Below are 22,811 nucleotides of genomic sequence, written 5' to 3'. Positions count from 1 at the left end.
CTTGCCCTGGCATCAAGATTAAGGCTGGGAGAAGGCTGATCTTCACTGGCATTCAAGGTTATTTTTATTCCAACTGACTAGAACACAGAGTAAGAGATAATGTGACAGGACTGCTGAATTGCTCACTTGTTAATGCTAAGTGTATGTTAATAAGAATGGGGTTCAGTTACTTGTGGGTGAAAAAATACAATAGCGCAGATAAATGTATTCTAGACACTGTAGAGATGAGTGAGCTGGTTTTCTGAAGCACCTAGAAAACTCAGACTCACAGAAAGTTGATGCTGTCTACCGTCTTCAGTTGAACAAGCTGGTAAATTCTGTCGTACATGAGCTGATTAAAGCGCAATGGAAACAGCAGGTTTCAACTCTTCATAAGCTTAACCTGAGAAAGCTGAAAACCTCCCCCAGAGCTCAGTGGAGTTATTCCTGTCGTTACCAAGCCCAGATCTCTTTTAGGCACCTGAGGCTCCCCCTAACTTGGCTCCTCGCCTGCCCAGCTGTGAAGACCCCGTCCCCAGCCACCCATCCTGCACCCTTGTTGGTCCCCTCCAGCCCGGAGGGACCCAACCCTTCCCCTCGGCAGGGATGGAGCAGACCATGACCTGTTGCTTGGCATGGAGACCGGGGCTCATTTCCTCATGCGGAAATGAGAGACAGGATAAATGTAAGCAAAATATATTATTTACGTACCAATGGCAATTTAAATTACTAAATATCTAAATTACTATTTAGATACCAGAGAACTGCCTCTCAGGTGCCACCTGAGCGTGCAGGGCTTAAGTTTCAGCTAGGAAAAACCCACATGCACCACTGCTCCCTTGTACCTGGGGAGCCAGTTTGAGCATTGATAGGTAGGAAAACGCATCTACCATCCTCCAAACCATAGATAATCTTCAAACACATTCAAGGTTATATCTGCATTCCTCTCTGCAGGACAATCTGCAGGGACATAAGCCTTAAAAGACCCTACTTCATCTCATTAGCCAGCAAGAGAAACCCAACCCTCTTATTTTCCAATCAGTTTCCACTGCAGAATAAGAAAATTAACCCAGAACTTTTATATTCCAGCAAAACCAGAACACTATTGCCTGTTCTGGGCTGAGTGGCTTGGTGGCTGCTCCATTCTGTGGAAAGAATTCTGTATTGTCAGCAGGATCTGAGAGTTAGCGCATCAACTGAAATGTGGATGCCTGAGGTCCAAGGTCCTGCTCCAAAGGATCTCGAGCAACGTTTCACAACTATGTTAAATATTTAGACACAATGGGCAGTTCCAGCTGGAGAAACTAAAAGAGGCCAATCCCAGAAAATATAGCACTTCCCTAGGCTGCAGAATTTATCACGTGAACACAGTCAGGACCCAAGCCCATCTCACACCAGGCTGCCCTCACAAATTAGCTGCTTTTTCAGAGCAGGACTTCTTGCACAAAGAAAAACCTTGGGTCATCTAAATCCAGGAAACCAGGCACAACTCAGGGTGTTGAATAGTAAACTTGCCTCCTTAGGCAAAGATAAAGGCATTTTTAAAATTAAGATCTTGTCTGTCTATTCATTATTAATCCTAGCTATCTCGGGCAGCTGTGATACTTTCTGGAGGTATGGATCCATGCATGGATTTCAGAGGGAGTCTATGCACTTAGCAAGGGCTGCTAAATGGCAGGGCAGCTGAAAGTTTGGCATTGCTAACCTGCCTACCATTGCATTTTGGGAATCAAGGCCACAAATCCACAGCAGTTTCAGACTCACAGCATCTCATGCACTTAGTTGTTATATCAGCTCTGATGCCTACAAGTGTTACTAGGACATCTGCATCTGAACAAACAAAAGCAGACAAAAACTCAACTAAAATGCCTATCAGAGAGAGCAACCAACAACTTGGTTGATTGTTGCTCTTAAAAAAATACACATGTTCATAATTTTGTGCCTTCTCCACTTAAAACGATATGCTCGTTTTGCCACTTCTGCAATGCAGGTAACACTGCAACTGGAAAAGCAGAGTGCAACATTAAAAAGAAAACTGCATAGTCCATGGATACAAGCATTCAGAATTTGTTTCTGTTATAATAACCTGAATCACGAATAATGTAAGTAGCCACAGATACGTAAAGAATTGGACTTCTAATCTGATGATATACTCTTAAGAAAAAGAGCTCTGAAAACAAGTAGGTAATTAATTATTTACGAGATAACCATATTATGTTTTTTGCACTAAATTGTAGCCTCTGGAGACCAAACTTCTTAGGTCACTAGTGAAAATGTTTAGCAGTCAAGAAAAAGGCTTTGATCCTTGTGTACATCCGAGTGCTTGTAGACACTACATAGCTTTGCAAAACTAGAGACCCCCACCTCCACTAAGCCAAGGTAGGACCAGTAGAGCTACATCAATAGACATCTCTTGTTACTGTTTCCCAGGCTATCAGTAACATGTATTTTATGTTTTTTCACCTAAGGAATACTTTCCCAGTTCCTGTATTTTATATCCTGATAAATCTGTAGGATTTTCTGTCTAATTGTGTGAAGATTTAAGATTGTATACCTTTGCTAAATAAGAAAAGGGACGTATGAGCAATGCATAACAACGCTGTATGAACAGAACATGCTATGCTTCAGCATTAACCAACAGGGGAAGTGAGAAGGAGCAGGTCCCCATTAGCACTGTGTAACATGGAGCGTATTTCTGTGCCATACAGTCCTTTAGAGCATGGCTCTATTCGCCCTGATTAGGTGTGGGGAAAAAAGTTGTAATGAGCCTTCTGTCATATATGGACCCAAAAATATCCATTGTCCTTAGCATTACTTCTTGAGAGAGCCTACTTGCCTTGACTATTTTGGAAGAAACTAGGATTGAACTGTTTGAAAAACAAATAACTTCAACTTACAGTAAAGAAATTTTCTACTTATCTAATCTTAGTAAAGATAAAATGATAGAATTTCAGAGTTAAACACTCCTCTACTATGGCCCCACATCTAGAGGTAACCAAGACGCTGGCTGCAGGTCAGCACCATCACAGTAGTCTAAACTAACAGGCATGCAAAAAAGTTCAATATTTAAAAAAACCAACTTTATAAGTCCATCTTCAAGGTATATGTCTGCATAGAAGGAGTGGTCATCATTGATAATTCTTCCGCCTTTAATGAGTAGTCGGTCACTCTGGGGGGGAAAAAAAGGAAGAAATGTGGATTTGTTGAAATAAATAAACATAATAACATATTGATGATACCAAATAGGCTTATATTATATAGAAAGCCATTAACATCAAAGCACTTACCCTATATAAAGGTCTATTCATGCCATAGGTTCAGGTGGGTACATAGGTAGTGGAGGGGAAAACCATAGTTTCATTGAATGTTTATTTCTGACTTTTGGAACATGAGGCCTCATGGTCATCAGAGTCTTTTTTCCTCAAAGCAGAACTCATTGCACATGGAAACACTTGGAATCCCACTACATCCCCTTTTTACCACCACCTTATTGTACAAAGGCCAAAAAGGGAAAAGAAAGCCCCAGAATAAACTGCCCAACACTGGAATGGCCAAGCTGAGTTCACCTGGGACTCTCGGCACCCCTGGAAGAGTAACAGAGCTTGAAATGGCAAGGGACAAGGTCAGGAGAGGCTGCTGAGCTCTGTAATGCAGAAATGCTTGCCCAGGGAAGCTGTTTTAAGCAACGTCAGCTCAGCAGGGTCAACTCGGCCGCTCCACTGAGGTGGCCAAGGGACATGGCCCACAGCTTGGGCCTCCTGTACTGCGTTACGGACCGGCAGCAGAAAATCTAGTTTCTAGTGGGCACGAAGAATGAATTGTTGTCTAATTTGTGATTCCTGCAGGTCAAAGACTGCTGATTAGCTGGGGGCACTCTGTACTGAGGGTCCCCACGCTGCACCTCACTCACTCTGTGAATAAGGACGGCAGTGCAGCCTCCAAAGCTCGGTTTACCTGAAATATCATATGAACAGCAGAGCGAGCTACTGCCTCCTGGTATTTTCTGAAGTGCCGGAAAGCAAACATTTTTTCCTGTGAAGAACTGTTCAAATATCAAGTCTGTTGGGTCAGTGTTCACAACAATCATCTGTTTCCATTTTTCTCTATTCAAATGGTTACACTCTGTTCTCAAAAAATACATTTTACAGAAAGCAAATTTTACCACTGCATATTCCTGAGAACCAATATTTGAACTCCCTCATTGAAGAAGTCGTACTGGAATCGCAAGCACTCTACCACCTACCCAGAGACAGGGAAAGTCTGTAACTGCAGTACATAACGCTTTTGCCAAGTGACTGTGAATGCTGGAAAACTCTAAAGCAGTCAGAACCTTCTTTTCCCATTCATATATTAAAAAAAGCCATTTATTGTAAATTATTTCCTTGGCTCACTAAACAATAACTCAGAATCTCCATTTTGTCCATGTTTTATACTCTTCTCTCCAGACTCAATTCCTGGTTTAATTACAGGATGACTCACGCATATAAACCATGCATGTCCCAAGTTCCCAGTCTGGAAAATAATTAAACAAGTTGATATGTTTCCTCATCTATAAAACCAGGACAACAATAGACCTCCTAAAAATTAATTGATTAAAAAGTGCCAAGTCAGAGTTAGGGGTGTTACAACAACCTTTCTTCAATGTAACTTCTCAGTTATATGTAGCATATTTACTTTTTGGCTTGTATTTGAACATTTTGCAGGTTCAAAGCCTCTATTGCCCTCTATATCATTCTAGAAAAGCCAAAAGGGAGAAACAGACATTTTAAGGGGAGAAAGAAGGGGGGAGGAAGACATTTTAAATACAGTACATGACAAAAGAGTATGTGCACAGAAGGTCTGAGGCTCTTCTCCACGTGCTGCAGCAGTGAGATGAGCTTGGGGGGGAACCAAGGCCCAGAACTACAATGAAATATGTCCCTGGGACCTGCCTCAGATGTTGGTACCCTCTCGTTAAAGGACGGAGACGAATGCAAGTGCTCAGTCTGGAATCTGCCAGAGCAGGCTCCCTGTTTTCTCCCCAGCCTCTCTACTATCATTTGTAATTGCAGGACTTGTGAACCAGCAACCTGAACGCTAATAAGTTATTTTGCCATGTGCTGGCAGTTGCATCGCCTCACCATGATGATTTACCACACTGCCTGACGACCCGCAGAGACCACCATCTTGTGAGCTCCTTTTAAGCTCATTCAGTTGCCTTCCTAAACATTAATACTGTCCAATTACAAGAGGCAAGAGCTTATTGATACGGGCAGGGAACGTTACCAGAGCATTGCATCTGTCACTGCTAATGAGTCAAAAATCTACACGCTCAGCAAGATGTTCTACATTTTATTTCTTTTAAAACAGGACAAGATGCATCATAAATAGAAACAAATGTAACAAGCCGGAAAAATAAGACAGACTAAAATAAAGCAGAAAGTACAACTCCAGAAAAATAATTGTAGGCATAAGGATTGCATACATTGTTATATATAAATATACCTAGTGACAAAACTAGGTATTAGAATAATCCGAAACTAAAAAGGATACAAATGTAGCTTCAAGAAACCACTCAATTATGTGAGTCATCCATTAAATTAAGACTCACTTACAGTTTATAAAGGATTACAGAATGTTTAGCTACAAAGTCTCACCTTCTGCAGAATTTCAGATGGTCTAAGAAATTCTGGTGAAGAAAGAAAACTGCACTTTATGGAGACTTTCAACGTTTTAATTCTTGACACTTTTCTGCTCAGAAGAAAATACAAACCATGCAAAAGGGAGCAGGTCCTGCACCTGAGCTGGCCTGTGGCTAGCGTTACCCCCTGCCAGGAACTGCAAGCCATGGGAGACAAGGCTGCCAAAAACCCACAAATCTTGATGCTCCCCAGGGAGCCTGCCAAGCCACCGGGGACCGTGCTGTGGAGCCTTACCCAGCTTTCATCAGGACCTGATAGATGTGGAAACATCTCTGACACACATTTCCATTCCAGCAAATCAGCAAATTCAGGAGAAAAAGGGTTTTGTTGGAACTTTCCCAACCAGCTCGAGATGTCAGCGTGTCTGTAGGGCACGTTACAGATCATTGCAAGCCAGGAGCACAAGCAAAGCAGGGTACCTTTACACAGATGGTGCCGATGGGCACAAGCAACCCAGGTGGGGTTTCAGTGCCACGTGGACACCCCGGCAGCACGCTGTGCCCAAGCAAACAGGCGCTGCCTCCTACACCCTGCTCCGGACCAGGGCTGGCTTGTCCTTAGCCAAAGCACCGGCACCAAACACCTGTGTGCACCTACCCATATACATGCATTTCCATGAACACACTGGAAAAATTACACAAACATAACTGACTAGCAGGGAGGCATGCATTAATGTTGACAAGGAATTTGCTATATTCTTCATGAAATAAACTTTCGTACAAACCCTTGGTCAGCATGTGAGTATTCATTCCCCACCACAGCCTGAGCGTGGGCTTCAGGGACAGGCACAGCTCTGGCCTGAAGGCACAGGGATGCTGCCACCCTGCACCGCTGCCAAGACCACCGACACCCGGGTGCTCCTGCACTGGTTTAGGTCACTGGTACTTGCAGCAGTGAAATCCTGGACAGAAATCTGGGCAAACACAGGGTCTGTGAAGTAGGTTAGCCTCCTCGGGCATGCAGCCCGCCTGTGCATGGTCAGGGGCCATCTATTATTTACCAGGGGCTTGATGTCAGGCAGGCTGCTTGCAGTTTTCTTACCAAGTGCCAAATGTCCAGAAAAACTAGGGACCAAAGTCCTCTTCCGCCTGGACAGTGTTCCAGGCTGGAGGACAGCCACACTCTGTAGCACCCTGGGGAAAGCAGAGGGGGGTGGAGGGAGGAGTGACCTGAAGCTCATGAATTAATCACGCAGCGCTGGCCCATATTTCCTCTTCCCAACTGTAAACCCCTCCAGGCAGGACACTTTCTTTGCCTAGCTCTCAGACGTACCCTCAGCTACTCGGGTGACCTTTGGGTGCTTTCACAATGCAAACCACAACGCGCTCGTTACTGGGCTCAGGAGATGACAATAGCGTAAGCCTTTATAGTGTGGCTGCCACCTTTATATTCAGCTAACAGATGTCTCAGCCACTGGTGCCCTGCCTGCTGAGCCCTAAGGGCTCCATACCAAGTTTTCAGTGCATTGCCTGGCACAAGAAGGTGCCAGCCCAGCTCTCCCGGGTGCAAGCCAAGGAAAACTGCTGGGACCCTCTCCTCCCTCCAGCCTGCCAAGGACAGACAGCGGGAACACGGCAAGACAGAGAGGGGGTATTATATTGAACATACAAACTGAGCAATTCATTAGGTGCCAAGATTCAAGGGGAAAAAAACCCTGCTCTCATTGACATGGGAGGTGTGGAAAGCACCACTGTAAACCCACGCCGCTGCCCAGCATTCACTGCGGGGTGTGAGAGCCGAGGTGTTTCTCCTCCACCCATCGCTGCCGCAATGATGCGACGGCAGCGAGGCAAAGCTGTTTGCTTCCGGGGTCTGCGCCTGGCCGTGACACAGCATCAGCACAGCAACGATGCCGATCTTCTGCCTCCCTGCAGCTCCATTTTACAAGCGCTCCGGCACCTCCCGGCTCAGCTCGCTGCCGAGTATGATACAGCCGTTCCTGTTATTCACAGCTCTTCACCTTCAAACCCCGTGCACTGCTTTCCTGGTGATTTTTTGCTAATCGCGGTCTAGCTTCTCCTGCTTAATCTGGCAGCAAAGCCACAGAGCTTAGTCTGTGACATGACAGCAATTTTCATGGCAGAAAAGGAGATGCCACAAACTCAGCATCGTTTGCTGCAGGAGGAGGGGCCGCCTGCTCAGACACAAGGCGGTGGCTTTCACTCTCTTACAACTATTGTTTGCATTACAGTAAGAGCAACATCCGTAAGCTGGTGACTGGCATAATTTGTACAAATTGACCGTTTTGCTGGGTTTTTAAAATCAGCTTGGCTCAGCTCTTGTGAAGCATGTCCATATTTTCGTACACTCCCAATGGTACAAGGCCAGCAGAGACAAGCAGCATCTGCATCAACCTGCCGGATGACGAGCCTGAGCCCTGCTGCAGTCCTGAAATCTGCAGTGGGCTCGGCACAATTATAAGTGAAGTCAAATTCCTCTGGTCAGTAAACCACTCAGCTCTGGGTTATTTGTAAATATGATCCAAATGTTAGAGCAGGAACAATTGCAAAGAAATTTCAAATTAGCCTTTTTTCATTCACCTGCTCCACTCAGAGCTAGAGGTATTTAAAAATATTACGCACAATGAAATTCAAATACATTTTTTACACATGCAGTTCTCAATCTGCTTCTGGAACTACAGAAAAACACAGTAACAGAAGAAATAAAACTGCTGTCTTCTGACATAAGTTTTACTAAACACATACTATTTCAAATTGGTGCAGCATGTCAAAATAAAATGCAGCACAAGTTATAGCAAACCACACACTTCTCTTCAGTATTGACACCCATGGTAGTGCACATACAGGCACCTTTCAGAGAAAACCACACCTCTATCGCACAAGATGGAGCTTGGAAAAAAAAAAAGGAAGAAAGAATCTGCCATTATCTACTCTAGCCATATGAAAAGATTCAAAGAGATTTCAAGAGTGGTGTTTTCATCAAATAGCAGCATCTGTCCAGACTGTAATTCCGATATATGCTATTAGATTTTTCCTTTTCTTCCATGAAAGGAATGTCTATCTATTACATCTCCAGCTCTAAATCAAGTAAATTATGTCTTTTTAATTATTTACAGTTTGCTTTATAATTTAGCTACAATGAACTTCATATAACATACCCAGCATATGGGTGTAAGCGCTGCTTCACCCTTGGATTTGGACTTTTATGATTGCTGCATTGCAGCCGCTGCCAACTGAAAAAGTCTTTACACCACTCTTAGCCCCAGATTTTCCAGGCCTAAAGGAGGAGGAAACACTCAGCAGTGGTTTCATCCTTTGCATAAGTCTAAGGACTTACTAGAATATACCATTGTCCTTACATCTCCAGAGCAACAATGGCTGTATTCTCTAAAATCCAGATTAGTCAATGGCCCTGGAGATGACTAAGGATTTTATGCTAAAGAGCCATTTGAAAACAGTTTAAATTCCAAATCCACCTGTATTTCTAGTTCTCTGCCTATAAACGTGTGTGGTTCAAAAGACATTAGATTAAAGCCAATAGACATAAGAAGGCATTAGGCTACGTTATCACACTTGCAGCCAAGGCATTCATCTTCACTTTTTTAGCATTTGAGAACGCGTTGTTGCTAAGGCTTTAAAAACACCCCTGAGAGTTAGAAAAGCCACAGAATCACCAATTTAGAGGGAAGGTTCAAAAGCCACAGGCTGAAGTTTGCGTTCTCCTTGATTATCCAAATCTGCACAAGACGACAACTTGCGAGGGAAGTTTCTCAAAGGCAAGTCTCACTGGCAGATAATGGAGGGAGACACTCAGAGCTCCTCTGTGCTTCTGTGCATTCCTCCTTGCAGAGTTATTTCCCATAATATACAAGTGATTTAAAAGGTATTTCCTTTGTAGATATATTTGGTTGTCTATTGTCAGAGCTGGTCAGATTCAGACCCAGTTGTGATACAATACAGTTAAATTACCTTGTTTTAGCAAAGTACTTACAAATAAGGAACATTTTTAAAATTAACTGCAAAAGAAGAAAGACATCCTTCCCAAGAGGAATGCTTGCTTAAAATCCTTTCATAAGGATCAAAGAGCTGTAAATGGGATTTCACGAAGCACTGTCTGCTTATAGAAGATCTGCTTTTAATCAGCACTACCCTTCCTTTTGAATTTCACGTCTAGGTTACCCTCCGTAGGAAGTAATTTTTAGCTAGGGTGATCCCTGAATCAACTCAGGGAATTGCTTGTAAAACATTGTATCCTTGAGGCATCATATCTGATAGGCCACTAATGGAGAATCCTATTTAAGGACCTATTTAAGGTCCTTTTCTTAAGAAATGCACTCCAGTATATGGCAATTCATTTAGGAAGGATTATGTTGATTGTAGTAATGCTGTATCTTGGTCTGTAGCCAATACATTCATTCATCTTTATTCATTTAAAAGATCTGATGTTCTTTTGTTTCCCCTTTGGAGACCTGACTTTCTATTCAGCTAGCAATTTCACTCTTTAATCACACAGTCTAAACGGGCTACTCCTACAGCTACTAACTCCAGGGGGATTTCTTCACTATAAATGTCATCTTTGCTTTGCTTTTAGAAGGGAAGCACAACAAACATCTTAATGATGACGATATTCATTGGCATCAGCAGGGGTTTCACCTAAGTATGGGCTGGAGGGTTGAACCCTCCACTGTGTGTTGTTACAGCCATCTCTTGGGTTACACACAGGTTACGTCAATTAGAGCTGATCTCAAAATCTCAGCAAGCCATTCATAGGAAAAGCTGAACTGAGGAAAAAATAACAGCAATTTACAGCACAGCTGGCTGCAGTGTGTCACTGAACTGAAGATGAGTTTTATCTAAGTTCTAGTCAGAAACCTGCATCAGGTTATCGGGACACATCAGCCTTGGCACCAGTCATGGTTGAAATCCAGCTAAGGAACCCCTTCTCTGACAGAGGAGGTGGATGCAAGGGAAACAGAATAGTAGAAAATGTCCTCGAATATGATGTTAGCAATGGTAATTCATGACCAACTAAATGTGGTGGATACAGGTGCATATTGCTTGCACTTAGGCACTTTTTGCTGTCTTATTGCCTCACATATCTACTTTTCCTGCAAGTCATAGAAACTTGCAGTACCTGCTGCTCCACCTCCCATGGTATCAGCACCAGTCCATGAACAACCCTTCCAGAGTCTCCTAGCTCTGAGCACTGCGTACTCCTTTAGCCAGCCAAGTGCAAGGTGGGCAAAAGTGATCAGCTTTACTTAGAGAGATTTTATATAGACACTTTACTGAAAACAGTGGGGACGTTTATTATTCGGTAGGAACATAAGCAAGAGCTGAGGCCTTAAACCTCATCAGGACATGCACTACAGATCGAAACTTCATCTTGTGACAAGTGCATCAAGTGACAAGCAAAAGCATTCCCAAAGTGCCTCTGTCCCAGGGGACAAGGCCACCATCTTCATGTGTTGCAAGAACAGAAACCTGCAAATTATTTTGCTGCTCATCTCTGTTCCATCTCTCTCATACCCACAAAAGCAGCAAGAAATTTATCTCCTTGTCTGACTGCTTCACAAGCCAGTGGCCTCTCCTGGCTCCCACTCCCGCAAAGGAAAATTAAGCTTCTCCCTTTTACCACATGTATGAACTTGCTTATGAAAGAAATGGCAGCAAAGCAGAAAACAGACCCTGGCCTCCTGTCAGGAAAGTGGTTCATTGCCAGCGGTCACTCTTGGCACTTGTAAGAAGGAGATTCAGACTTGCTGAACAACCACCTCACCATATCAGTTGTCTTCCCAGACAGCCATTGTCCACTTTCCAAACCTGCCTGGCTTCCAGCAAAACGCAGCTCGGTTCCCCGTGGTGGCACCAGCTATGATGCTGAAAACCCTGATGCCCTGCTGAGGGCACCGACTGACAAACTTGCTGTGGCAGCTAAAGGAATCACTGCCCCAAACCCTTCTTTCTGTCCCTCTGCCAAAGGTTTCAATCTCCATAGAAATGTGCCCAGAAGGACCTACTCTGAATGTAATTTAAGACACCAGATGGAAGTGGCTGAAACACTGTGGCCTCTTTTTCTCCTGTAGAAAAAGTAAAGGAAAAGACTTATCACAGAATCATAGAAATGGTGGTTGGAAGTCCAACAACTTCTACAGAAGCAGCTAAAACATCTCCGGAGCTGCCAAGTCCAGTGCAATATGCAACGTGCATTCACAAATGTTCATCGACAGACAAGTAAACTGAGAGGGGCCAAGTCTATTAAACAGCTACAGATGGAAAAATGTACCTTTGATTATTAAGTAAATATTCAAGAGTAAGAAGGGATAGAGAAGTCCCAGGCCTTGGTGTTCTAAAGCAGGACAAAAAGTGCTGTCTAAATCAGTCCAAATCTTGCACCAATAGCAGAATAATAATGTGAGACATTGTTCCCATGCCCAGCACTCAGTAGGCTTTTCAAACACTTTTGGCAAGTCACACACCAATCTGTGTGTAGCTTCATATCATTAAGCAAAGGTGGGTGGGAAAAAAGCACAGCCCGGGCAGATATGGAATAGATCCAAACCTAGACAAGGACTTTGGTTCCCCATTACAGGTACTCACCATGTCTTGCATCTGTATGACATGTCCCCCTTGGTGTCCAAAGTGAATTAGCTGGCAGCTGGCAGCTCTCGCACTGCTGTTGTCTCACAACAGAACACCTCACACTACCCCAGCACTTTGCTCAGGCCAAACAGAAAGTTTCCCATCTTGACCCTCAGTAGTTAGCTTGAGACCAAAGTCTCAAGTCCAGACGAATGCATTCTTTCTCTCCCAGAGTATTCTGCCACGTTCAGCTGAAGCCTACTTATTTCTCAGCTCCCCTCATGTCAATCAATTCAAAAGGCTACAACTAAAATTATTCTTTGTGCCCACTCCTCTGAATTTCTCCAGCCTCTCTTCATTTTTCTGCATCTGCTTCTTTTTCTCATCTTGTGCCAGCTCTTCTCGTTACTTGCTAAGCTCAATAGTGAGATCCTTCCTCTGTAACACCTCATTTTTGAGCTCTCTGTCTCCCCATGCCTTACAGTCTGCCAGCTCAGGACCAGCAATTCCCTCCCCCATTCATATGTCAACCGTTGGTTGGACCATTCCCAGGAATATTATTCCCTTTTCTAAGAGATTCAGGCACCACTTGCCTCTCCCATGTCCCTTCTTGCATTTGCTTTAGTGACTAACTATTCTCCCTTTGCTCAGTAGAGTTGTCTTCACACCTCCTCTTCACTGAGCTCACGCTGATTATGTTTTAATGGTTGCAATCGCTACTGGAACAAACAAGTCTTGTAACAGACATTTTACATGCCACATGCTTTTTTTAAATTATGCTCTATATATACTGTAATTTTGAGTTCATGTGGACTCAGGCCTTGCTTGAAAAGTGCAGAGCACTACCAAAACACACAAGCCAAAATAATTTGCAACAGATCTTTCAGTGTCATCATCCCCATTGATTCCCTGTAATATGCTGCACAAGAGGAGTAAAATAGCGACGTTAAAAGCAACGGGTGGGGGGGTGTATCCTGGAAAATCTGGTCTGCATGAGAGCATGCCTGCACAACCGAAGCACAAAAGATTGCCACCTCATGCAGAAAAACACCTCAGCAATGGATGTGGTGGCTGACTGTACTACACAACCTGAGAAATATGCTCCTGCAGATGCATTCTTGGCCACCCTTACATTATGCACACCCTGTTCCAGCCGCAGCTAACACTCCTGAACCACAGGAGTGAGAAGCCCCAAGGACTTCAATGCAGTGCAGAAGATGCGACCAAAGTGCTTACACTTACTGGTTCAGTGCATCCCTATTTTACATCACCCAGAGACTGGTCTGGTGCTTCAAATACAGAGGTCCTTCCCACAGTAGTTACAGCAAAAGGGGCCCAGTTTCTCCAGTCTGACTCACAACTGAATGGCACCTTACACTGGAGCAGTGCTGGAGCTCAGCTGACAACAGCAAGCCTGGATGCTGCACGGGATTCATAAAGGGCAGCAGGAGAGTCACAAACAGGATAAATTGCAAGAAGCATGAATTTTCAGGGGCTGAAATGAAGAAAAAGGCAGGTGAAATGAAATGAAAACAAGCAGGTTCAGATTTGGTAAATGAGAGCAGGGAGATGCTCGGTGCCAAAGGGAGCCTGTCTGCAACACAGTGTCTCTACTGGCCTAGATAATTCCAGGAGAAAGGGGAGAAGTGAAGGCAGGAATAAAGCTGCTTCGGGGGAAAGGGGTGAAGGGGCTATCAAGTCAGGCACTGCTGATAGTCTGAAGGGGTCAGGAGGGGAGGCATGGTCAGACAAAGCACGAGGAGGCAGTTACTCCAAGGAGAGTAACCCAGAAAGGACACCACAGGGTTGTCTTCCCAAGGGTGATACTCCCATGCTGATTAGAGCTGAAACCAGCCCCTGTCTCTTCCTTCACAAAGTTCCTGATGCCGCAGACCTGACCCCAGAGGGAAGTTTTGGCCAGGTACTGACTGCAGGGAGTGCCTGTGGCTGGATGCTGTGGCAGGATGCTGGGTCTTATGTGCTCAGGATAGCTCCTGCCCCACGCGAGGAACACAAGCTTGGTACGGGAAAATCCACAGCAAAGTATCAGCACACAGGACACTGTCAAAAATTAGTTTCTCACTATTCCAGTGAATCCAGGAGCTGGTGTAGCTCCAAAGAGCAGGGGGGGAGGGGGGAGGAATGTTAAGCACAGTAACAAATGACATTTTTATATGATTTCATCATCGCTGTTGTTGTTGCATAACTTTACAGAGCTATCACGTTTCCTCAGAACCCAGAAGATGCGAAGCTCCAATTTATTTCCTTAGTGGCAGGATGAAACATCTAATTTACCACACTGGAACGGGGCTTTCAGAAGATACATGCAGACAAATCCGGTGGGCTGTTGTGGGACGGGCAGCACGTACAAGGTATAACGCAGAGTGTCTGACTTGCTTTTTGCTGGAGGAGAAGAAGGGCCAGAAGTGTAAAACATTAAAATAAAAAAAGGCAGTCCAAGTCCGATGCCTGCCAACTTCACTAATGTTAATTTATGCCTTTGATTTGGTCACAAAACTCAACATCAGCATTAATGAATATTCATTTATAGAAGCTTCAACACATCCCATTTCAAAGAACAGGCTGAGGTTTGAGCTTTCTTTTTCCCAGCAATCCTCTCAGCAGCACAGAGAAGGAAATTTGTGAGAAGTGAAGAAATTAAAATGAACTGTTGATTCCAAGGCAAACACTCATAATTCTTCCAGTTTCTTCTTTTACACCAAACTGGAGAGCAAACAACTAGCTATGGGTGGGAACCTGTTTACAGTCCAGCTGCAGACGAAGGTTGAGCCACACACCAAGCACCTGACACTCACCCAGAGGGCAGCCAGGGCCTCCCCCAGGCCGGAGGCACCCCGGGTAACCGCAAGTCACACGACACACCGAGGACCCAGGCGTGAGGAGCCATCACCCAAAGAGGCATGGCAACACCCAGGCTCAGCTTTGGCCACCAGGCACTGCTGCCTGTTGATAGCGGAAAACTGTATAAATGCACCATTTTGGTACCATAAAACTCTGCTTTAGAAGGAGGCTGTTCCCTTCCTGACTAAATATTCGGGATAAAGGATTTTTTTTTAAATCATGAAAAAGCCTCGAGGTGCTTACCAGCCTTGTAACGCTGGCTCAAATCATGCCTTTAACCATCGGGTTTGCCCAGGAAGTCGCCACACCCACCAGTCAGCCCACTCTTCAGCTACTGGAACTTGCCCCGCTTCCCAGCGCCCTGACGGTGCCAGCTTTCCCGGGAAAGCTCCACGAAGCCAAACCTCTTTGAGCTCACCCCGCTTCCCCGCTCACCTCTGCCCCGGGTGCCACAGCAGCGCTGACCCCGTCACCCACTGATCCGGCCCCCCGAGAGGAAAGCAGGCACCAGCCTGCAGCCCGACCCTGGCTTGGGGAAAACCTCCGTGTGACCGGACTCCCGGGGAGGGCTCCCCTGAAACCCCCCTCCCCGCCAGCTCCGCCTGTTCTTTATCCCCAGCCCTGTCGATCCGGTGTACCTAAGGGGAACAATATACTGAATCAAAGGAGCCCAGATCCTTTCTTTCTGGCATGGCAAGCACGCTCTATTGTAGTCCTGCTCGGGGATGAAAGCACCTAGCGGGAGACAGGCACGGATCGGAAGAGGATGGTTACGATTAGCTCTGACTTCTGATCCCCGCCGCGCCTGATGTACTAACAGCGCGCAGAGGTGTCGGTGCTGGCATCATGGCGCTCTTGGATTTTCCACGCTTCCCCCCCGCCCCGTTTCCCCACCTCCCATCCCTCCGCACCCCCGGCCCACCCTGACCCGCCGCCCCCTGCCCCCGCCGGGGGGTGCGCTGCCCCTGCCCGCTGCCGGGGGGCGGCGGCGGCGGGGGCACGTTGTGCTGCGGATCGTCCCCTCCCTCTTTTGTTCTGCCTCGCCCGGCGGCCGAGCCTCCGCGGGCCCTGCTCCTCGGGAGGGCGGCACCGCCGCCCCCGGCCCCGACCCCCGGCCCCGCCACCGCCGGGGCAAGCTTCCCGCCGGCCCGACCCGCCCCGCCCCGACCCCCCGCCGCCGGCCCCAGGGTGGCGAACGAGCAACGCAGCGCTGAGCCCCGGCTGTGCGGAGGGCGAGGAAAGGGAAAAAAATAAAATAAAAAGAATAAAAATGTAAAATAAAATAAAATAAATCACTCCCAGCCCGGAGCTCCAGCAGGAGGAGGGAGGGGGCACCGGCGCCCGCACCCACCCAGCCCCGGGGAACCTCGGCCGCGGCCCCGCAGCCCGGCGGGCCCCCCGCCGCCATCCGCGGAGCACGGCGCGGCCGCGGCCGCTGCGCTCCCGCCTCACGCCCTTCCCCGCCCCGCTAACAAAGGAGCGAGGGCAGCGGCTCGCTGCGTGCCGGGATCCGCTTACCGTTATGTGGGGGATGCTCTTCTTGCCCTGGTAAGACATGTCGGCTCTCGCTAGCGCCGGGCGCACGCAACACACCCCGAGGAGCGAGCCGAGCCCGGCGGAAAGATACCGGTGGTAATGCGAGAATAATAATTCAGAGCCCGGTCGGTGACGGGGTGGGGCGGGGGCGACCCGGCAGAGCTGTGTAATGGAGGCAAAGTTTCCTCGCCCAGAGGAAGGGGAGCCAGGCAAAGCCGGCACCTTTTTTTCCGGCTGCAATAAAACAGGGACGCGGCTCCCGGGGGGTCGGCGGCGCTGCCTCTCCCGGCGGCAGCAGCGCCCTCCCGGCTGCAGGTCGGAGCAGGATTCGCTCGGCTCAACCCAGGAAGCGTTTCCTTCCCTCCTGTCCCCCACCCCTACCCCCTCGGCCCCCCTTCCCAGCCCATCAATCCAGCCGGAGCCTCCCTCCCGCCCGCACCGGCGCGGGGAAACGCCGCCCCCCGGCTCCGCCACCGCCCCGCTCGCACGCTGAGGTCACCGGCGGGGTCCCACGCGTGGGCTCCCGCAGGGTGGGGACCGCGGGGGGCAACCCCCGGCTGTGGGTCCCACCGCGCAGCACATGGCAATGGCCTGCTCTGTCCCCATAGCACTGACCCAGATGGCACTGCCTTTCTGTGTCCCCATGGCACTGACGCTGATGGCACTGCCTTGCTGTGTCCCTATGGCACTGCCCTGCTCTGTCCCCATGGCACTGACCCTGATGGCACTGCCTGCTCTGTCCCCATAGCACTGACCCCAATGGCACTGCCTTGCTCTGTCCCCATGGTACTGCCTGCTCTGTTCGTATGGCACTGCCTGCTCTGTCCCCCATGGCACTGACCCCGATGGCACTGCCTGCTCTGTGCCCAATAGCACTGACCCCGATGGCACTGTCCTGCTCTCTCCCCATGGTACTGCCTGCTCTGTTTGTATGGCACTGCCCTGATCTGTCCCCCATGGCACGGCCTGCTCTGTCCCCATAGCACTGACCCTCATGGCACTGCCCTGCTCTGTCCCCATGTCACTGACCCTGATGACACTGCCCTACTCTGTCCCCATCGCAATTCCTGCTCTGTCCCCATGGCACTGCCCTGCTCTGACCCCATGGTACTGCCTGCTCTGTCCCCGATGGCACTGACCCAGATGGCACTGCCAGCTCTGTCCCACCAGTGGCTCTGACCCCAACAGCACTGCCCTGCTCTGCCCTCCTTGTCACTGCCCCAGCAGCACTCCCTGCTCTGCCCCGTCCCCAGGGGGGGTGTGGGGGCTGGCACAGCCCAGCACAGCCCGGCCAGGCCAGGTAGATGCTATGCCAGCAGCTGCTGGAGAGGAAAAGTGGCTAATTGAAACCTTTCCATCTTTTCTGACTCACAGAGTGCCTCCCTCCACCCACGGTGCTTGATTAAGGCTCCGTGAACAACTGCAGGAAGGGTAAAAGGCACTGCAAAGCTGCACCCAAGTTAATCCCCCCGACAAGCAGCCAGGGGCTCTTAGCGCACACACCCCTGCGACACACACAGAGATACAAGGCATGTCCCACCCAGGCCACATCCCTGACGCATCTCCCCTGAAATCACCATTCGGAGCTCGCCAAAAGCTCTGGCTGCTGCTGTGCAGGGGTCAGGCACGTGGCCGCTGCTTACAGTGCACCTTCCTAAGCCAGTGACCAAATACTGCCTACTTTACCACCAACCGCCTCCTCCTCACCCGCCCAAGTCCAATCCAGAGCCAGGCAACTTTGGAAGCACAGTGAGATCCAGGGAGGTAGCGTGCAATGTGCTCACTCCCCTGAGTCCCAGGCTGAACTAGGAAGCAGGGAAGATGGGGAGGAGGCCTCAGGGATGTCCCAGAAGATGGGGGACATTCAGTGTGTGCCATACCCTCCCATGCCCCAGGGTCCTAATGGAAAAGACACAGGAGTTCAGGTGGGCTGGGAAAGAGAAGACTGCACTGCAGCAGGCAGCCTCTGAAGGCAACCCTGAGGTCGTTGCAGCGAAGCCGCACCATCGCAGGCGCAGTGTCCCATCAAGCCCTGCCTGCTCGCTCCAGTGTCCCCACCACAGCAGGCACCCACCAGGCTGCACGGGAGGCCATGTGGCACCTGCACCCAGCCCCCAGACCAGAGAGGACCAGCACCCCATTCATGCTCAAATTGAAGAGGGGGAGAAAAGAGTGGAAACTCTCAGTTTAGCCTGTGGAAAGAGCAGAGCGTGGACAGGCCATACAGCCTCCAGGCTGGGTGCTAAGGGAACGGGTACATCTACGCAGGGACATGACTGCAAGGCCACGTTTCTTTCTAAGGGGAAATCAATGACAGCCCCGGCTCCCCGGAGAGCCACCCCCCCGGGTCTGCCTCCCGTCTGCGTGCCACAGGCAGGGTTAAGATGGAGAAGCACAGTTGGCAGGGGCAAGCCAGCCCCACCGGCCTCACTTTTCCCTTAAGTAAGTCTACAATATGAGCCCAGGTTGCAGCCCCAGAGGTGGGGAACCCCGCAGCCAAAGGTTCCGGCAGATCCTCCCGCCTGACGCGCTCCCTGCCGGGGAGACAATGAAGGCGGACGGGGAGCCGGGGGGAGCCAGGGCAGAGCCGGGGCCGGGGCAGAGCCGGGGTCTGTGCCCGGGACAGGCCCCGCGGAGTTTCCCCGGCGAGCCCAGAAGTGCAGCGGGGGCTGCTTTGTTCCGGGGGGCGGCGGGGAGGCGCCGGGGGGGCCCGGGCTGCCCTCCAGCCCAGCCGGCACGGGCAGCGTTTTACCGGCAAGAAGGGAAACGGAGTAAACTCATCGCCATCACTTACAAAGGAAAACGATTTCTGGGGTCGCGCCCTCCCCGCCCCCACTAAGCTCAGGCAAGTGAGATAGTTCAGGGGCCAGCCAGGCTCTTCCTATAGCATCACCGTGCCGGGGAGGAGGGGTCCGTGCCTCCCCGACCTTCCTTGCCGAAACTCCCCCGCGAAGGCGGCCCCCGTCCCCCCGCGCCGGCGAGCGGGGCTCTGCGGCACGGCTCGGCTCGGCTCGGCTCGGCTCGGCACGGCTCGGCTCGGTTCAGCACGGCTCGGTTCAGCACGGCTCGCCCGGCGAGCGGGGGCGGCGGCTCCCGGCCCCCGGCCCGGGGCCCCGCTCCGGACCCGCTCACCTGCCCATTGTCCTGGCCCTGCAGCAGCTCTTTCCCCACGGGGTATCTGATCTCCACGCCCGGGGTCTTGTCCTCCCGGTCTCCCGGGGAGCTGATGACGGAGCCGGAGACCTCGCTGATGTCGCTGGCGGTCTCGCTGTAGTTGTCCCCTCCGTCCAGCATGTCGTGCCGGCTGCCGCTCCGCGGGGTCCGGGACCCCTTCTTCCCCACGCTGTAGGCGTCGAAGTCGATGGTTTTGTTCTCGTAGGCCCCCTCCACGGAGGCGAACATCCCCCCGTATTTCTGCCGCGGTGTCTGGGCTGTCGTACCCGGCCTAGCTAGATACACAGGCAGGTCATCTTCTTTATTCCAGTTCCTCTTTCGCTCGGCCATTCTCGCTGTCCGGATCTCTCCCTCCCTCCCTCCCTCTCTCTCTCTCTCTGCCTCCCACTTCTCTGCACCTTCTACTACCGGGATAGGCTGCTAGTGACCATAAAAATGAATGGATGGATGCGGCAGTGGTGGAGCTGGGTTGGCTGGTGGGATCTTTCCCTTAGGGAGATGCAAACGTTAACCTCCCTCCACCCACCCACCCCCCGGAAAAAAAAAAGGGGGGTGGGAAGGAAGAAAAATAAGAGAGAAAGAGAGAGAAAGAAAGAAATCCGAGCGGGATTTAAAAATAGCCGTGTTAGTAAAGAGCACGTGAAAATAAAGTACAAAGAGCGGAGAGGAGAGGGTGGCAGAGGCAGGTGATTGGAAAGCCCCAGACGAATAGGAACAGCAGCAGCGATTCCCAGAGCAAGGACCGCAGTGCACACGCTCCCCCGGTATAAAGAGTGATCCGGGGGGCGGGCGGCAGGGGAGGCGGGAGCCCTCCACACGCACACGCAGCCGGTGCAAACAGGGTCCTTCCCGGCGGGCGGGCGGGCGCCAGTCACCTGCTGCTACGTGGCTGGGGGGGGGGGGGGGAGAAAAAAAAAGAAGAAGAAAAATAAAGCAAAGCCCAGAATCTCCCCAGCCCCCCGAGCGAGCCGGAGGGAGTTTCTCCCACTTTGCCACTCACACTCCCCCCGCCTCCCTCCGCGGGAGGCGGCTGCGGCGGTGCCCGGGCGGGGGGGCGCGGCCGCGGGGGGGGGGCCGGCCCAGCTCCGCGCTGCCCCCCGCCGCTCGGGGCCGGTCGGCGGCCGCAGGGGGAGCGGCGGGGAGAGGAGGAGGGCTGGCCGGGGTGGGGGAGGACGCACAACCAGCCCCAGGGCCCCGGGGCAGGGGGGCTGGCGCTGCCCTCTCCCTGCCGCAGCAGCTGGTGCCCGGGGGGTGGCGGCGGCCCCGCTCCGCTCCGCCCCGCCGCCCCCCCGCCGCTGCGAGGGCGTCCGCCCGGCCCCCGTAGCGCGGCGCGGAGGCAGCAGGCACGGCGGCGGCGGCCGGCCCTGACACGGAAGTGATCGCGCCGAGCGCTGCCTGCGCCGCCGGCTCCGCCGCCGGGGACGGGGCCCCGGGGGGCGGCGGCTCCGCGGTACCCGGCCCGCGGAGCCGGGAGCGCCCGGCGCGCCGCCCCGCCGAGACCCCCGCGGGGCCGGGGAGGCCGGCGCGCCCCCGCGGAGCTGTCCCTTCAGCACCCCGGGCGGCCTCCCCGGCCCGGCAGCCCCGGCCGGCTCCCGCCGGGCGTTCGCTTCGGCAGAGGAGAGGCGACCGCGGGACCCTGAGGCGGAGAGCTTCCTTTCACTGTGAGGGGTGCCAGTTCCCGAAATGAAGGAGGGTTTCTTAAAGCAGGAGGGGTGGAGAACGTGTTGCCCTCAACTCTCTGCACAGCCCACTTCTGAAAGTCCTTCTCTGCACCTCCACCTGTCTCATAACGCCCGAGGAGATCCTCCACTGAAACTACAAAGCCTTGTCCGCTCCTCTCCCGCACATGCAGCCAATCTCAGGCAATTCTGACAGGCCTCGAGTACACCAGCAGTTACATAAGGGACATTTTTTATTGCTCTGAAATAGTATATTGGAACAAACTGGTCTGAGATTGATTAAATGACTGAGCAAATTTGAAGCAGTGGATCGATCACAAGACCTGCTCATGTACAACGTGGTTATGCCATTTGAATACAAGCCCAGCCACACAGCACTATTGTCTACGGCCCACAGGCATGCCTGGTGGTCCCAGCATGAGAAAAATCGCAAGTTATAAATTAATCAGGAAAAGTGGGAGGTTAAAGACAGAGGTCCCTGGCATTTCATCAGAAGCAAGTCCAGATAACCATCTTTCTCATTAACAACCACCCCTGGACCAAAACCATGTAAAAAGCAGTGATGTAACATACTTGAGCATTGCCAAAACACATCAAAGGAAAACATCTTTCTTTTCTGCGTTTGTTATAATGCTGTGGTACCTCCTGTCTTGAACGCCCTGGAACACTGTGTGTTGTTTGCATGAGGGCAGTTAGGGAATTAGGCAAAAGTGCACCAATCATTGGTTATTAACACACTGATTTTAGTAGTTGCAGCATCATGACTGACATTTCTGAGCGTATATTGCCCAGGATTCCACAACTCACTTAACAAACCTTGCCACCACATTAACACTAATATCATATGGAGGTTTCAGTGGTATGAGGAAAAACAAGGACATTGCTTTGTTGCTTCCTTAAATTATTTTCTTGTATGTAGACAAATATTGATTTTTTTTTTTGTCCGTAATGGTAACATTGAGATTTATTGATCATATAGGAAAAAAAAAAGTCAATTTGTTCCTCCACAGGACACCAAACCCTGATAGTCAGTTAGTGAAATACGCAGGCGGTACACAGAGTGTGATGTGTGACCTGCATGTCTTCGTAAGTATTGGAAAACTTATTCATTTTATGAGATATTTCTTTCCAATCAAGAGATTGATTTGAACCTCCAAAAAAAATTTCTGATGGTCCCATAGTAGGTCCAACATGTTGTACATAGTGCATGCATCTGCTAATGAAAAGCATCCTTTATTTAACAGCCATAAAGCTAAGAAAGATGGACTCTGTTTACACTTGGGATCTAGTTAGATAACATTGTTCAGGTTTCTAGAACTGCTCAGTTTTTTGAAACAACAAAGACTAATGCTATTTTT

General features: G+C 50.1%; 1 protein-coding gene across 1 annotated transcript in view; it reads right to left on the bottom strand.

The window, feature by feature from the left end:
• Window positions 1-16,948, bottom strand: part of CRMP1 (collapsin response mediator protein 1) — a 48,700-nt gene extending 31,752 nt beyond the window's left edge. The window contains exons 1-2 of the mRNA XM_075499726.1: window positions 16,583-16,948; window positions 3,060-3,148 (exon numbers count right to left, since the gene is read on the bottom strand). Of these exons, the coding sequence (XP_075355841.1) occupies window positions 3,060-3,148; window positions 16,583-16,621 (128 nt within the window). The 5' untranslated portion in view covers window positions 16,622-16,948. The remainder of the gene's footprint in view (window positions 1-3,059; window positions 3,149-16,582) is intronic.
• Window positions 16,949-22,811: the final 5,863 nt, after the last annotated feature.

This window comes from Mycteria americana, chromosome 4 (genome assembly GCF_035582795.1).
Source record: "Mycteria americana isolate JAX WOST 10 ecotype Jacksonville Zoo and Gardens chromosome 4, USCA_MyAme_1.0, whole genome shotgun sequence".
Taxonomy (NCBI): domain Eukaryota; kingdom Metazoa; phylum Chordata; class Aves; order Ciconiiformes; family Ciconiidae; genus Mycteria; species Mycteria americana.
Note: the sequence above shows the minus strand (reverse complement) of the source record. Positions and strands in the feature narration are given on the sequence as shown.